The sequence below is a fragment of the Miscanthus floridulus genome, chromosome 2, assembly GCF_019320115.1.
Source record: "Miscanthus floridulus cultivar M001 chromosome 2, ASM1932011v1, whole genome shotgun sequence".
Taxonomy (NCBI): domain Eukaryota; kingdom Viridiplantae; phylum Streptophyta; class Magnoliopsida; order Poales; family Poaceae; genus Miscanthus; species Miscanthus floridulus.
In genome coordinates, this window is record NC_089581.1 from 144,238,425 (window position 1) to 144,255,492 (window position 17,068).

Consider the following 17,068-nt stretch of genomic DNA (forward strand, 5'->3'; position numbering starts at 1 on the left):
TTCTCCTGCTTGCGATTTGGACACTACCGTGCCCAATGGCCCGTCTTCCCACAGCGCCGACAAACATTGGGGTCGACCTGCTTCTTTTTCACCGAAGAAGCCTTTCCACGGCGTTTACCATCGCCACCGCGGCTGGAGGAGGCTACCCTGGAGTTCCTCCGAGCAGCCCACTCCTCCTCTGTCAGCAGGAGTTTGCCGCTGTCCTTCGTTGCTGTCGCCTGCTCCAAGCGCTCGTCCATCGCCTACAGACGGCCTCTCACATCCTCAATGGAGAGAGTGGACAGCATCGTCTCTATGGAGAGAGCGATCTGGATGTACTTTGTCGGCACGGAGTAGAGGTACTTAGAGATCGCCTCCTCTTCGTCGATGGTGACGCCGTGGCTCTTCAACTTGCTGATGAGCGTCTACAGGCGGAGGGAGAAATCCTCCACCATTTCACCATCCTTGAACTTGAGATTGGCGTACTCCTGCTTCAGAAGTTGGGCCGTTGCTTTCTTTGCGCGGTCGAAACTAACGCGCATCGCCGTAATAGCCTCCCACGCCTCCTTAGCAGAGCTCTTCACCCCCAATGGTTCCTTGTACTCCGCCGGTATAGCAGCGAGGATAGCCTCTAATGCTGACATATCGTCTTCCTCATTTTCAATGCCCTTGTTAACAGCATTCTAGAGCCGTCGGGCTCTAAACTTAATCTTCATGGTCACCGACCACTCTCCATAGTTGGTGCGAGTCAGCGTCGGCCAACTGGTGCCGCTGACCTCCCGCATCGTGCGAACAACGACCTCAGATTGTGGTTGGGCAGCCACAACAGTGCCACTGCTGTCGTCCATTTCCGAAACCGTTCGTCATTGCCAACGGTTAGTCCGGCGACGACGCTTGTACGGCTCTGATACTACTTGTTAGCCCACAGGATCACCGACTCAGGTGAGTCGACCACTCACCAGTCTTGCCGAGCACCCGCTAGTGTTGCTGAGTACTCACTAGCTATGTCGACCACGAATAAGCGTTGTCCAACCACACACACTATGACTAGAGGTAGAAGAAGAGGAAGAACATAGCATACACACGGTACAAGCACCAGCGTTGGTCGGAGCCCTATGTAGGAGATGACAAATCTGAACTCTCTTTGTTGAGTTACAGTGGCAAACTATATATACAACTCTATCCATCTAATCCTAGTACAGCTGCCCTGCTGCAACAGTGACTAGATAACACAGCAGGACTGACTTCTACGCCTGTTCCTACATGTATCTACAGTTCGATAGGTAAACCGTTCGACGCCTGCCTCTACAGCGGCTATAATACCACAGCAAGAAGCCTTTTCGACGTCTTTCTTTGCTGTGTGTTGTGTGTTTATACGAAGAAGCAATAGATTATCTAACATGCTTGAGCCACTCCAGCTGCACGTCCAGCGAGTAGGGTGGCAGGATGGTGAGGTCCAGCCCCATGTCCTTGAACACCTGCTGGCTCAGCGCCGTCGCGCCGGACACCGCCAGGTTGGCTTCCGCCCGGAAGTCCTCCGCCATCTTCCCGAGGAAGAACGGTGTCGAGAGCGGCAGCTTCAACGCCTCCGCTGCAAGCAAGTGCACAGGACGCATCCGTCATCAACCGCATTAAACCAACAAACAACTACTAGTGCTGGAAATATATTACCCTACCAATGAAGTCGACGATGAGCTGGCCGTCGCAGAACCTGCCGATGGGGCGGCGGAAGAAGGTCTCTCCGTAGGGGGACGCCAGCACGGATCTGTTGGGGGACAATCTGGCAAAGTTGCCGGCGTCGGTCAACGAATCGCCCAAGCTGAACAGGCGCGTGTAGCGGCAAGTGCCGGCCGGGTACGACACGGCGGCGTACGGGCACACCACGAGGAGGACAACCACTAGAAGGCGCCATCGATGTCTGCTGATCTTCGTCCTAGCTAGGTAGCTACGTCTCAGCAATGGCAACTTATTAGAGGTTGCACGCATTCACGGTTGAAACGTTGCCTGTGTTGTTAAGCACTTTTAAGCTTCATATATAAGGTTGTTCTTTCAGGATCTCAATTGAACAGTTTAAGTAAAATACTACTCCAAGTATATAAATATCATGCATCATTTGGTCAGAAACTGGTCGATCCAGAAGACTTCATTTAAATTTGCCGTCAACTGAAGTCTTGCATGCTTTTCAAGAGACAATCCACGATCATGGATTATAAGCCAGAATAGTATTTTTCTCATATCAAACCAGACATGAGTAATAATCCACGATCGTTTCAGCTGAAACGAACAGGCTGCCAGTCATTGGTCGCTTTCAGTACTTGTATGCTTTGTGCAGCAGCAAGTACTTAAGTTACACGTTGACATTCAGTCTAATCATCTGCTTAACTCTCTCAAATTTTGGCCAAATGTCAAAATAAATCTCGAAAGATAATATGCAACACTATAGTAGTAGAAAAATAGTAAAAAATATTGAAGTTGACCCAGGGCTAGCCATCTTGTCAAATCTGCAGTTGTCTAAACCACTAATCATGATCGCGCAAGCAAGATTAGCACGTGATTTTCCTGGGAAGATTGCGGTTGGTTAGTCTTGTCATCCTCGAGCACGACCGAATTGATCACGAGACTAAATTCCAGAAAAAACACAGCAACATACCGGTCTATCAGCCTGTTCGTTTGTTGGTTTCTGGATTGATAAGTCGGGCTAGAGCTGATTTATTGAGAGAGAGAAATATTGTACCATAACTGATAAGCCCTAACTGAAACCAACAAGTAAACAAGTTGTATATATATGCAATTACCACCATAAGTCAATAGGTGGTTGGGGCGAGCGACGGCGACCGGCGGTCTGCCAATGGAGGACGCCACCAATTTGACTTGGATCATTCGACACAGCCATAGTAGCAGCTGCGGCTGCTGTCCTGTCAGTAAAATACTCTAGCTATGTCATGTCGGAAATGAAGAATCAAACATGCAATTGTATTCAGGCTCTGTTTAGTTACTCTTCAAAACGCCAAATTTTTCAAGATTTCTCGTCACATCGAATCTTTGGACATATGCATGAAGCATTAAATATAAATAAAAAATAAAACTAATTACACAGTTTAGACGAAATTCACGAGACGAATCTTTTAAGCCTAATTAGACTATGATTGGACACTAATTACCAAATAACAACGAAAACGCTACAGTAGCATTTTGCCAATTTTTTCGCAAACCAAACTGGCCCTCAGTTTAAATGTTTAAATGATGATGATGTCCAGAATGAGGCAACGTCATCGAATTCTCACAAGGGTCGGGTTCTCGCTTGTCCCCCACACACACAAAAAAAAGGGAGAAGTCGTGGCTACACACTCCTGCATCCCTACTTTCAAACAACTCCAGCCTTGACAGGTGACATTTTGACCGTCCAGAGCTACTCCTCAAGCTTTCCCGGTATGTCGTGCTCTCTGAAAAGAAGGTACCTGACATTTCAAGTAACCAGGTTAGACCAAAACAAGACTATCAAACCTGAAAGAACTTTATTTATACATGTTTAAACTGACATTGCCTTTAGCTAAGAATTTTCTTAATAACTAGCACCGGGTTCAGTTAAGAACTCATATATGGCATAATGTAGAAAAATAATGAAGGCACCCCTATGGATACTAGAAAAAAAAAAACTCCCCTTTCAGACTACTACCACAACTACTTAGCAGGATGCATAGACAAGTGACATCCCTAGATTCTTAACTGGTCAGGTACAAAGGAGGTGTTAGTACATGGTTTATAACAACCAGCTTAACAAAACAGCTCGATACCATGCTGTATTACCAGTAGAAACTCAGCTGGACGAACGGGAGCTGCTCGCTTGGCTGTTCACTGGGTGATAGTTCAAACTACTAAATTACCACCCAAAATGCCAGTTTAAACATAACATTTTAAAGGTATCGTTCTTGAACATAGTGCCAAATCAAAATAGCATGCATATGTTAACATACTCTTTTTCAGCAAGCTTCACTTCAGTTCCACCATACTCAGGAAGTAGAACAGTGTCGCCTTCACTCAGAGATACAGGGATCAGCTTACCATCCCTATCACGATCACCAGGGCCAACAGCAATGACTTTAGCAGCGTTCAGCTGCATTCAAAAATAAAGTGATATGTTAGGCCTAAAAGAGACATGAAAACTAAAAACCCATGATAAAAAAAGTCCACAAACAACTAAAGCTAAAAAGGAAACGCCATGATTCAATATATTTGAACTCATTCAACCTACATACTGAGCATACATAGATATTGCAGCGAACATCACAAGCAGTTCACCCTGCCAGTATTAATCTAGAGGCTGCTGTAGCTACAGCTACATAAAAAACTGCAGTAACAAAAGTACACTCTCATAGTTATCAAGGCGAGGCGTGACAACTGACTACGTTGAGCTTAAGTGGCTGTGCCGTGACCTGAGGCGACACCTTACCACTTGAAAGGAAAATGCAAAATAGCAGGATAGAGCCATGGAGGATGGAGAAAAAGGAAAAGGGAAAAAAAAGAAATGAGGAGTAAGAAGTGGGCTAGCCCAGCCCACCAGCCAGCCCATGTGCCCCTCCCCTCCCGGCATGAACCTGCATATGAAGTCCCCATGGCTCTCTCTCATCTCCAACACAGCCACTACTCTCTCTCCTGTTCACCAGCAGCCCAGCACCGCCATTGCACCTCTTCCCCTCTCACTCGTGCTTTTCTCTCTCCTCTCTGCCGCTTCCCCTCCCTTCCCAAACCACAATGCACCCCCTCAGATCGACCACTGCAGACATCCCCTTCCAAATCAAGGGGTTGACGAGCAGGAGACAGCAAAAATCAAGCTAACAGCAGCAGAATCGGCAAGAAGCAAAATCAGATGGGCCAGCAGAAGAAGCGAGGGGGAGACAGCGAAATCAAGCAGAATCGAGGGGGAGACAGCGGAATGGAGGGGGTGACCGCATACACCTAAGGCGACGGAGCGTTGCCGGTAGCATTTTCTCTGTGGCAACCTTTAGACTGCTCTGACGCTTAAGCGACACCTTAATAACCAAGTACACTCCTGCTGCCATGTAATTATTTCACCCATGCAAAATATAAATCTTATGGCTGGACTATGAATTGATACAGGATATAGTATTCATCTCACGATCTTTCGAAAAAACAAGTATTCATCATGAAGTAACCGTCAGTAGGTGTAATGGGTTCAGCCCTGTTGACATATCAGCAGCATCTATTTTAGGTTAGATCACAAAATCACCAGACTCAGCATTCAAAGAAAAAACCTAGGTATGTATATAACACAATGACCTAACAGGTTGATATAATACACTCATGGACCAAAAACGTAAACATAGCTGACAATACAACAGTAATAATTTCATATGTTGCACACAATACATCCACTGAACCCTGCCTCGAAAACAACATGGCACAATTTGTGCAAAGTAACAGTAACACCAACTACTGTTTCCCCCCTCTGTTCTTCTACAAGACATCACCACAACAACTGTTAATGGCACCTATACAACTTTTGAATGCCCAAAAAATTGTTTATTAATGGCAGCTATAACTTGAACGCCCAAATTGTTTAAGTTAGCCTTGATAGCGGAACGAAAAATCAGCACTAGAAGCTTCAATACCAGTACACAAGAAGCTTCAATCACTACCGGAGACTGTGTAGTTACCGAGTGCCCCGACAATTACCGAGTGTCAAAAGTCGGGGCACTCGGAAAACATTACTTACCGAGTGCCAACACTCGGAAAACATAAACACCCGGTAGTATACCGCTTTACCGAGTCCGCACACTCGGTAACTTCAGACACTCGGTAAAACTACAATTTTACCGAAGGGGCGCACTCGGTAAAAACAGACACTCGGTATTGAGGTGCCACGTCACCTAGTATACCAACCGTGCGCCAAACGGCGTCACGGCATGACATGTTTACCGAGTGTAGAAGTATTTGCACTCGGTAATATTAAAGTTTTACCGAGTGTAAGTGCACAACACTCGGTAAACACTATCTTTTACCGAGTGTATTGGCGCAACACTCGGTAAAATTCAACCAAATTTCTTATTTTTCCCTTCATTCTTTTTCCTCTATCCACGTATGATATTTAGTACTCCATTCCAAAATATGGTGTTTATTTTGATTTATTTACTATATTTCACAAAATTTTCATTCTTTATGATAATTAGGTACATATCGTATAAATTTAATTGTAATAATTAAAATCGAACTCGATAAATCACGAGATTGGAAGAATTAACATTGAAGCATACATCTATGTTATAGAAAAATTTTCATAACGTTTCGGAAGTATTTTTACATTCGTCGCTGCCGAACCGGTACATCTCCCAAAGAGACGCTAAACATTCACAATGACGAGTAGGATTTCTATTAAGAGTGAAATTCAACATTATGATTTGAACTTGGAATTTTTTAGATAGTAAATAGATGACATGAAATAGTTCATGTGAAAGTTTGGTGAATTTTAGGATTAAATTGGCATTTTTTTCATTTTTGTTTTGCATGAAATAATGGACACTTTTACCGAGTGTGACCTCAAACACTCAGTAAAGGTTAGCCACGGCCCACCTGTCTGTTTACCGAGTGTCGTAGATCTGGGCACTCGGTAAACATGTACCAGGCCCACATGTTATTGGGCTGCGGTGCTTCTGTTTACCGAGTGCCGTAGATCTGGGCACTCGGTAAACATGTACCAGGCCCACATGTAATTGGGCTGCGGTGCTTGAGTTTACCGAGTGCCGTATATCTAGGCACTCGGTAAACAGAGGCATTCACTTAGCCGTTTCTCCCTCAAATCGTGCAGACACACACACACACCGCATGCCCGCACATCCCCGCCGCACCACCGCCGTCCCCCGCGTCGGCGCCTCCCCGCCGTCCCCTGCACTTGCGCTCGCGCCTCCCCACGCTCACGCGCTCCACGCCGACACCGGCGCCTCCCCGCCGTCGCCGGCGCCTCCCCACCGTCGCGGCCGCCTCCTCCCCTCCACGCCGTCGCAGAACCAACGCGCGTGGTGGAAGACGAAGCAGCTGGAGAAGGACTACGACGCGCTGAAGCGCCAGCTCGATGCCGTCAAGGCCGACAACGACGCCCTCCTCTCCCACAACAAGAAGCTCCAGGCCGAGGTTTGTACCGCACAGTACAATTCGATCATCACCTCATCTATTTGTTGTGTCGACTGATCCTCGCCGGCGCCGTCGCGGCCGTGTCCTGGATCTAGGCTAAAAGCGTGCGACTGCCTGCTGTCGCCGGCGCCTCCCCACCGCCGCGGCCGCCTCCTCCCCTCCACCACCGCCGCCACCGGGCGGTCCCCCACAGCCGCCGCCACCGGGAAAGGAAGGGCTGCAACCTCATCCATTGCCGAGGTTTGTTGCTAATCTATCTTCTCAGATTGCAATTTTAGTTTCAAACTTCAGTTTTGGTTGTTGATTTAGGGGTGGATCTATCTCTCTCTCTATCATGTAGACATGCCCTTGCAGAGAATATGTGTTTCGAATTGCCTCATTCCTAGTTCCCCTGGAGTGAAATGTTGTAATACCATTTTATCTGTCTGTAGAATGTAGTTTCATTGAATTCATATTCATACTGAGATCAAGTGCAAAAAACGATATGAATTCGTCTTGTAAGAGATAAAGCTTTCACTAGTAGAGTGATCGATGCATAATTTTTTAAGTTTAGCTTTCACTAGTTAGGTAAAATCCTAAAGCTTGGCGTGATACAGCAGCCCCGTTAACCTTTTTGCCGGCAATAGGCAAGTGGCTTAGTGGAAGAAGTTTTAGAAGGGGAAAGCATGAGAAATTGCTACAACGACAAATCAAAAGCAAAACCACTTAAACAACATTTAAAGGTAGACGGTGCAGTCACGGTGCTCTTGTCTTCCTGCAACCTTTCTATCCACCGGAACGAAGCCAGGATAGCAAAACCCAAACCAAGAGGGCCACGGTGCAGTCACGATGCTCTTGTCTTCCATAGTCTATATTTCCTGATTTGCAAATCGGCTAGTGCTAGTGTAAGAACTAATAGAGACTGCATGTGAACAGTAGAGAGGTCCTCTGTCTAACGTGGGTCCCATGTCAAGTGCCAGCTAATAATAAGATGTGAGTACATGGGCCCCCACGTGGACATTCATATGCTAATAATCTCTCCTGCACCTATTACCTGCGTCAATAATATTAAAGTGATATATTAAGCAGTAGTACTCCTCTCTGCATGCATCCCAGTAATTGTAGCCCTGGAATCATAAGTTTGTTACATGTACGTGAACACATAAACTGTAGCTAACCTACCAAATGGTACATTTCCTAGCTCATGTATTTGCTTTCAATTAAGTCAGATTTCTTAGTAAATTGGTAGGTTAGATATGTACATGGAATCGGGCTGAATTTTTTTAGATAATGAAATCTGACAATAATAGAATACTTAAATTTTGTTGTTATATCCATTTCATTTATTGCTAAAACAGCAATTGTATGTGCTTCTAGGGGCTTTCACCGGCAACGTCTCATCTTTACAAAACTTCAGACAGTCTCAATTGATGCATGACTGAGACCACTTGTTGCCCGCTAGTTACAATTCACAAAGTTAAGTCTGTGCCACCGAATCAATCCATGATGTGGCATTTAATTTGCAGACTGGAATTTTGCTTTGGTAGTAAAGCTGGAAGATATGTATTTTAGCAAGATAACTTGCACCGGAATCTTAGTTGAAATAAAGTAAACAAGTTACATAGTTGGCGAAGCCAGCTTGCCTGCTTCAGACAACAATGCACGGCGGCATGCATGCCAATGTGCTTAGCTGTGCCTCCATCTACAAGTGACATAGCGGCCTTTCAACCTTAGGTAAAATCTCATCATCCAATCTAGCAAACATCTTCTATGTGAATCGACCAAGAACATGAATGTCTCTTTATCATCTCATATGGTTTTTCTCTAGCACTACTACTCTATTGCTCTAAACTGCAATATCGTCTATATGTTAGGATGGATGACCGTCAGTGGATGTACACGGGCTATCAGAAGAGGGGTCAATACACAAATGAATGGATTGAGAAGGCCAATGATTTCATGACGAAGGCATTTGCAAACGGACGGCGACATGCCTAGTGTCCCTATAGGAAGTGTAAGAACAAGGCAATGAAAACATATGAGGAGATGAGTAAAGATCTTGTCAACAATGGATTTGTAGAGAACTATACCCGGTGGACCATGCATGGTGAACGCCATCGTGCGAGAGAAGAGGTCGTGAGACAACGGATCGAGGAGTTTGATTCTAAAGCCGGGGTGGCAGAAATGTTAAATGACCATGACATGGCTTTCGATGAAGGAAGTGCAGAGCAGGAGCCAGAGCAAACTGCAAAGGCGTTTTACGCCATGTTGGATGCGGCACAACAACCCCTTCACGGGCGCACCAATGTTTCTAAACTGGATGCCATTGCACGTCTAATGGCTGTGAAGTCCCAGTTTAGCTGGAGTAGAGAATCCTTCGATCAACTGTTGACAGTAGTTGGCACCCTACTTCCGGATGATCACGTTCTGCCAAAGAACACGTATGAGTCAAATAAAATCCTTCATGCACTCAAGATGTCGTACGAGCAGATACATGCTTGTCCGAATGGATGCATCTTATTCAGGGGAGAACATGCTGACGATAAGTACTGTCCGAAGTGTAAGGCATCTAGGTACATTGAGTTAGAATCTGGTGATGGTCGGAAGACGCAAACAAAAGTCAACGCAAAGATCCTGAGGTACCTTCCTTTCATACCAAGGATCCAATGGCTTTTCATGAGCGAGGAATCCGCAAAATAGATGACGTGGCACAAAACTGGACGCCGATACACTGACAAGATGATACATCCGTCCGATGGTGAATCATGGAAAAGCTTCGATCAGAAGCATACCGACAAAGCTGACGAGGCTCGTAATGTACGCATTGCACTGGCAACTGATGGGTTCAATCCTTATGGTATGGGTTCTTCACCATACACATGTTGGCTCGTATTCGTCATCCCTCTCAACCTCCCACCTGGCGTCGCCTTTCAATGGCAAAATATTTTCTTGTCACTTATAATTCCAGGACACCCAGGGGCTAATATGAGTGTGTACATGGAGCCTTTGATAGACGATTTGGTCCGTGCATGGGACGAAGGGGTAGTGACATACGACCGATTCACAAAGACAAACTTCAGAATGCATATTTGGTACCATTATTCCATGCATGACTTCCTGGCTTATGGGTTATTTTGTGGCTGGTGTGTTCACACGAAGATGCCATGCCCGATATGCAAGTCAGCTGTGGAGTTCTTTTGGTTGGAGAAGGGGGGCAAGTTTTCTTTGTTTGACAAACATCGACAATTCCTCTCTCTTGACCACCCATTCAGGAGAGACAAGAAGAACTTTCGAAAAGGTGTCACAGTAGAAGACTCTGCACCGGAAATGATGACAGGTGCCCAGGTTCTTGAGATGTTAGATGGTCTTGTGGTCGACAATGAAAAGGGGGGCTTTGTGGGATACAGAAAAGAGCATGCCTGGACACACAAGTCGTGCTTGTGGAAGCTTCCTTACTTTAAGGACCTCCTTCTTCCACATAACATTGATGTAATGCACACTGAAAAGAATTTCGCCGAGGCGGTCCTTCACACAATCATGGACTGGGAAAAGTCAAAGGACAATGTCAAGGCTAGATTGGATCAAGCAACGCTGTGCGATAGACCAAAGCTAAACATGTTGCCTCCCTTACGCGGGAAGTCATGGAAGAAGCCTAAGGCCGACTTCGTCCTAACGAGGGCCCAAAAGAAAGAAGTTCTTCAATGGTTCCAATCGTTGATGTTCCCTGACGGGTATGCAGCGAATTGGAGGAGGGGTGTGAACTTAAGTACCATGCGAATCACAGGGCTCAAGAGTCATGATTACCACATATGGATTGAACGCCTTCTTCCGGTGATGGTTCGTGGCTATTTCCCTGATCACATCTGGCGAGTGATGGCAGAGTTGAGCATGTTCTTCCGCAAGCTATGTGCTAAGGAGATATCTCGGACCGAGATTGAAGAAATGGAAAGAATGGCCCCGGTGTTGCTCTGCAAGTTGGAGAAGATCTTTCCCCCTGGCTTCTTCAATCCGATGCAACATTTGCTCTTGCACCTACCATATGAGGCAAAAATGGGGGGCCCTGTGCATGCCCGTTGGTGCTATCCAATTGAGCGATGCCTAAAGGTTCTTAGAACAAAATGCAAAAATAAATGCAAAATTGAAGCTTCCTGTGCAGAGGCATCCATTGTGGAGGAGGTGTCATACTTCACAACAAGATACTATGCCGACAACCTTCCTAATGTGCATAATCCACCCCCTCGTTACAATGCTGCTGACAATCAGTCGACCCTCAGCCTTTTCCGAGGGCAACTCGGAAGTGCAAGTGAACCTACCTTGAAGATGTTGAGCCTAGAAGAGTGGCGCTCTATCCAGCTATATGTATTGCAGAACCTTGAAGAGGTTGGCCCGTACATTGTGTAAGTTTTACACAAACTTGTTTCTTTTCTTGTCAATATTTCGCATGCACCCATCCAACCCTCTTGTTAACGGCTGTTACAGCAAATTTGTTCTCCTCTACCATCGTCCATCACGGAGGGAACCCACCGAAGCGGAAGTTGAAACCCTTCTAAGACATGGCGCGGGAGAATGAAATCCCACTTTTATTTGTTGGTTCAAGGAGGAGGTACTGTTCAATTTCATTGGTTGTTTGTACTTAACTCTCAACTCGACAAATATATAACGAATCATCCTACTTGAACTAGCAAGCCAAAACTGACGTGTCTATGAGTGCCGAGTTGAGGCAAGTTGCCAATGGATTTGAATTTAGGGTCAAGTCATTCTCTGTGTACGATGTCAATGGATATCGCTTTCACACAACTCGCCACGAGCAGAGTCGGCCGAATCGAAGAACCACAAATACCGGTGTTTTCACGCCAGGCACAGATGGGTTGGACTACTATGGAATAATTGAAGAAATATACAAACTCAAGTTTCCTGGTTGTGTACCTCTTCATCCTGTCATATTCAAATGCCATTGGTTTGATCCCAAAGAAGTGATAAAGACCCCTGAGCTTGGGTTAGTCGAAGTTCTAAAGTCATCCGTCTTGCTAGGAGACGACATGTACATTGTGGCCCAATAGGCCACGCAAGTTTATTATCTCTCATACCCGTGCCAAACCAAAGACCGTCTTAAGGCGTATGATGTTGTGTACAAGGTATCGCCGCATGGTAAAGTACCCGTCCCAAACGATGATGATTATAACATCGATGCAAACACATATGACGGAGAGTTCTTTCAAGAAGAAGGATTAGAAGGGAGTTTTGAGATTGTCTTAGATGTAGATCTCGCAATGGAAGTAGACAATGATACGGTCATTGTTGACGGGAATGATGGAGAGGAGGTTCACAACGCGAAGGACTTGTTATTACTTGAGCAACACCATTCAGGCAGTGTCGCTAGTGATGAGACTTTGAGAGACGATCATAATTACGTCGACAATAGCGATGATGAGATTTTTGGCCCACCTATCGATGATCTTGATGATTATTTCTAGTACATGTAAGATCTGTAGTACTTATGGCAATTTTATACATGTATGATACATTTACTTATTTTGCATCTCTTTTATACATGTATGATACATTTACTTATTTTGCATCTCTTTTATACATGTATGATACATTTACTTATTTTGCATCTCTTTTATACATGTATGATACATTTACTTTTGTATATGCGTACTGATAGTTTATTCCTTTTGTTGCAGGTGATTGATGGTGGGCGGTGGAATCAGGAAGATTAGGTCGGTTATGACCTTACTGGCTGGTGGCGAGGGGTCCAGCCAGGGTGGAGGAGGAGGGCGTGCACAGACTGAGGGTGGAGGGTGTGCCCAGGGAGGAGGAGGAGGACAACGACGAGGGCATGCCCAGGGAGGTGGAGCCCAAGGTGGAGGTGGAGCCCAGGGTGGAGGAGGAGGACAGCGACGACGAGGGCATCGAGAGCCGACACCTCCTCCACAGGACGACGACGACGAGTTCGTAGCGGCCATGGAGGAGGATGAGGAGGAGGAGGAGACCAGGGAGGAGATAGCGGAGGCGGTGGAGGAGGCACGGAGGGAGGATGAGGCTGAGCGGGCTGAGCGCGAGGAGGATGCCGACTTGCTGGCAGAGGAAAATGGGGTGCCTACGGTTTGGCTGCGAGGGTCATCGCGCCTCCCAGACTTACCCATACAGAGACGGCCAGTGATTCGACCCTCCGGAACTAAGTAAGTAATTTTTGCATGTTAACACTACTTCACAGGTTTTTAAGTTATAACAGAAACTAATATTCAATCTCAATAACTTTGTGGAGGGATTGGGAAATGGTGATCCCAGGGAGTCACTCTCGCCGAGTAAACGGGGTCATGGGTCTTCTGTGCAGGGCAAACTACCCCGGGATGGTGAGGATCGATGGTGTTGTGCAGCCCGCCATGAAGTGGTCCCACTGGCACGCCGCCAGCGATCAGACTGATCGAGCTGGCAGGTGTTATAACAGCAAGGCCGACCGAGTGATGAAAGAGCTGTGGGTACGTGTTCATCGCACTATGCTGATAATAACATCAGATTAATTGTATATTACTGACTGTATTTGCTTGTAGGATTACTACACCTTGGCGGAGGGAGTACATAGGGAGGATGCGGATGACGTGGTGAACAGAGTCTGTGTTCACCGAGTGCAGGACCTCTTCTACGAGACAAAGCTCCTGTGCAGAAGAATTTACCATGGCCGCAGAGGACACAGAGTCACCAGAGCGCAGGCAGTGCACCTGCCCCTGACTAAGGAGCAATACTTGACGGTAAACATGAGATTTCATCGTCTGCGATTAATTGCACTGAAATTGATTTATGATTTGTCATGTGCTCGTGTACGTGCAGGTGCCTCCTGCTTGGTGTGCGGGGATGGACAACTGCTGGGAGGCCATTGTGGACAAGTGGTTGAGTGAGGAGTACGAGCAATATCACGATGTACGCTCATGTTGTCGTGCGATGATGCAGGGTTCCTCGCACAAACAAGGCCCCACTACCCTCAAGGAATATGCAGCCAGATATGTACGTGGATTTCATTTTGTTGTTGCTATGCTAACTTCCGAATGCATAATATCTTATTGTTGTGCTTCTTCCTGCAGACGCGGTTCCACCCCGGCCAGGAGTGCGCCTCGTTCAAGGCATATGCCTTGGCACACAAGGGCAAGGCAAAGGACCCCGACCTCGTCTACAACCCGGAGGACCTGCCCGAGGCATACAGCAACCCGAGCGTGCACAGGCGCCTCAGCGAGTACACGGCGATGGCGAGAGAGATCCATGGGTCAGAATTTGATCCGAGCACCGCTGACCTCGAGGGTGACATCGTCATGAGGTTGGGACCAGGTAAGCCACACGGGCGGTACTATATGGGCAACAGCACCATAGACATGGCCAACACTCAGACACTCGCCCAGATTAGAGCCCGGAGCACGAGTTCGAGTCTGGCCATACACCCACGCTCACAGCCCTAGGTGGTAGCACTCCAGGTTAGTTCTGTTGCATTCGTTGTCCATTCATTTTCTACTCGTTCTTTATTTGCATTCTAACTATGTGATAAATAATTGTAGGCCCAGATTGAAGCCCTACAGGAGTCACAGCAGGCCTCACAGAGCCAGCTTCAGGCCCTCGAGCTGTCGCACCAGGCCGAGTTGGCACAGGAGAGGGCGTGAGTGCAGACCCAGCTTGAGGCCTTCCAGCAGGCGCACAAGGACTGGTATGAGTACATGGCCCGTTTTTCTCAGAGCATGGGCCAGCCTCCACCGCCTCCGCCGCCGCCGATGATACCGTTGGTGCCTCCACCTCCGCGCGACGGCACTCCTGTGAGTCACTTAGATGCACTCTTCACTTTCGTGTCATATAGAGCTACCTTCGATTTATACCTTAGTTTGACCTACCATAGCTTAGACCTTAGAATTTGCTTTGATCCAGATAACTCACATGTGCAATCTCATTCTAGGGACCTTCTATAGCTGGATCGAACAACGATATGCAGGGTGATCAAGACCTGGACTTGACTCCGTTTCTCCGCAGGCCTCCAACCATGTGACAGGCCATCCGACCTTGTTTGATAGTTTTGTATGTTGAACTGTGGACTTGGTTGAACTTTGTGGACTTTGGACATATGTTGATGGTGTTTGTGGACTTTGCATGGTGCTTGTCGACATATGTTTGTTATTGTGAGTGGATGTGACATTTGTGGACATATATGTGATATATATTGCCTATCTGTCATGTTATTATAATTTCCTGTGATTTTGTTGCTTATTGTGACTGGATATGCACTGAAACAAACAAAAAAAATCTGTGGACATATTTTACCGAGTGTAGCACTCGGTAAACACAGAGATTCTATCAGTTTTACCGAGTGTAGCACTCGGTAAAACAGCCAACAGAACCAAATTGGTTCTGATTCTGTGAATTTTGTCGAGGGTGCCATTTTTTACCGAGTGTCGCTTCCCCACTCGGAAATATTTGACTACTTTTTACCGAGTGAGAACACTCGGTAAACATTATTCCTGAAGTTTATTTGCGGAATTGTTTTAATCACGAAAATGGTTATTATTTTACCGAGTGTTAGGATCTACACTCGGTAAACATTATTCAAAAAATTTATTTGCGGAATTGTTTTAATCACGAAATGCTAATTTATTTACCGAGTGCTGATAGTGACACTCGGTAAACGTCGCCGTTAACGGTCAGTTTGGAGGCTGACGACCGTCAAGTCATAATTGTTTACCGAGTGTCATTGTAGCACTCGGTAAATATCTGCTCCGAGTGTGCCGATATTAGACACTCGGTAAAATAACTTCACCGAGTCGTTGTTTGCCGAGTCCACTTTACCGAGTGTGGCACTCGGTAAAGAGTTTGCCGAGTGTGTAGCACTATTTGCCGAGTGTTACTCACACTCGGTAAATTAACAGTATCCCGTAGTGAATACCAGTACACTAGAAGCTTCAATACCAGTATACCACAGTTCATAAGATTTGATTTTGAAACTGATTCATGAATTCAAGCTACCCGCAGACTTAAGGTATCATCACGGGAACAATACAAGAGCACAAATTTGGATATCGCAGAGCCGTACTAATCTAGTAGTACTAGTAGCAACTAGCAAATGAAACTTGAAGGATACACGTGAGGAGCCACCAACTAGTTCACAGAATACACGAACTTCGAGCAGGTAATCTTCTCATGTGAAGATTGTCAATGCTGATTATCAATGCTAGTTTAGTGCCCAGCACAACATCAGCGACACAAACTTAAGACTTTTTCCCCAAAAAAGAGAGACTGAATGAATTAGCTCAGTTTCCCCTCATTGGCACCAGCCACGATCTCAAATACCGAACTACAATACCAACCCCCCACGCCACGATGGCCACTGATGTACATGTACAAGACAAACCACGCTGGGATGGGATACAGCAAAAAGAGGAACAGAGCGAGATCTATATATCGGTTACCTGCTTGGTGGTTTCCGGGAGCAGGATGCCGCCGGCGCTCTTCTTGGGCTGCAGCAGCTTCTCCACCAGCACCCGGTTCAGCGACGGGATCAGACGCTTCGCCATGGCCGCGAGGAGGTCTTGCGCTCGATTCTTCTTGGGGAGCAAGTTAATGCGGGGTTGCAGTGGTTTTTTTACTGTGGCCGCGGCTCGCAGGGTTTAGGGTTTATTTGGAGTGTGGCCGAGGCCCGAGGGTAGGATGGGGAAACCGTCTCGAGGACGCCTAGAATGTTCGACCGAGCAGAGAGGAGGGAGCCTCCAGGTCCGGTACGCACTCATATGTTGGGCTAACGGCCCAACTTAACTTAATGGGCTGGCCCATTCTGAAAATGTTCTTATCATGTGGGCTGCAAGTTGGGCTTTTCTCCTCTCTTTTTTTTTTGGGTTTTCACCTCATCTAGACATGCTCTAATTCAAAATGTTTTCATCTTTATAAGTATGGATATGGATATGTAAATTATATTTGTTGGTAACATGAGTTT

General features: G+C 46.4%; 2 protein-coding genes across 2 annotated transcripts; both read right to left on the bottom strand.

Annotated features, from left to right (window-relative positions):
* Window positions 1-1,370: 1,370 nt before the first annotated feature.
* Window positions 1,371-1,965, bottom strand: LOC136537204 (GDSL esterase/lipase At5g45910-like). The gene is made up of 2 exons (XM_066529252.1): window positions 1,656-1,965; window positions 1,371-1,570 (listed from the first exon to the last, which is right to left on the bottom strand). Exons 1-2 carry the CDS (start codon window positions 1,963-1,965, stop codon window positions 1,371-1,373), a joined length of 510 nt encoding a protein of 169 aa, XP_066385349.1.
* Window positions 1,966-3,022: 1,057 nt separating this feature from the next.
* On the bottom strand, window positions 3,023-16,733 carry LOC136539962 (10 kDa chaperonin, mitochondrial-like). Its single transcript, XM_066531946.1, has 3 exons — window positions 16,548-16,733; window positions 3,954-4,093; window positions 3,023-3,437 (listed from the first exon to the last, which is right to left on the bottom strand). Exons 1-3 carry the CDS (start codon window positions 16,650-16,652, stop codon window positions 3,389-3,391), a joined length of 294 nt encoding a protein of 97 aa, XP_066388043.1. The 5' UTR covers window positions 16,653-16,733; the 3' UTR covers window positions 3,023-3,388.
* Window positions 16,734-17,068: the final 335 nt, after the last annotated feature.

What these genes read in the sequence shown, in the direction of transcription:
- LOC136537204 (XM_066529252.1), bottom strand. Translation starts at nt 1,965, where the DNA reads ATGCGTGCAACCTCTAATAAGTTGCCATTGCTGAGACGTAGCTACCTA. An exon ending in GCTCATCGTCGACTTCATTG is followed by an intron (nt 1,571 to 1,655) that starts GTAGGGTAATAT and finishes ACTTGCTTGCAG; the next exon opens with CGGAGGCGTTGAAGCTGCCG.
- LOC136539962 (XM_066531946.1), bottom strand. Translation starts at nt 16,652, where the DNA reads ATGGCGAAGCGTCTGATCCCGTCGCTGAACCGGGTGCTGGTGGAGAAG. An exon ending in TCCCGGAAACCACCAAGCAG is followed by an intron (nt 4,094 to 16,547) that starts GTAACCGATATA and finishes TTTTGAATGCAG; the next exon opens with CTGAACGCTGCTAAAGTCAT. An exon ending in GTGAAGCTTGCTGAAAAAGA is followed by an intron (nt 3,438 to 3,953) that starts GTATGTTAACAT and finishes TTGAAATGTCAG; the next exon opens with GTACCTTCTTTTCAGAGAGC.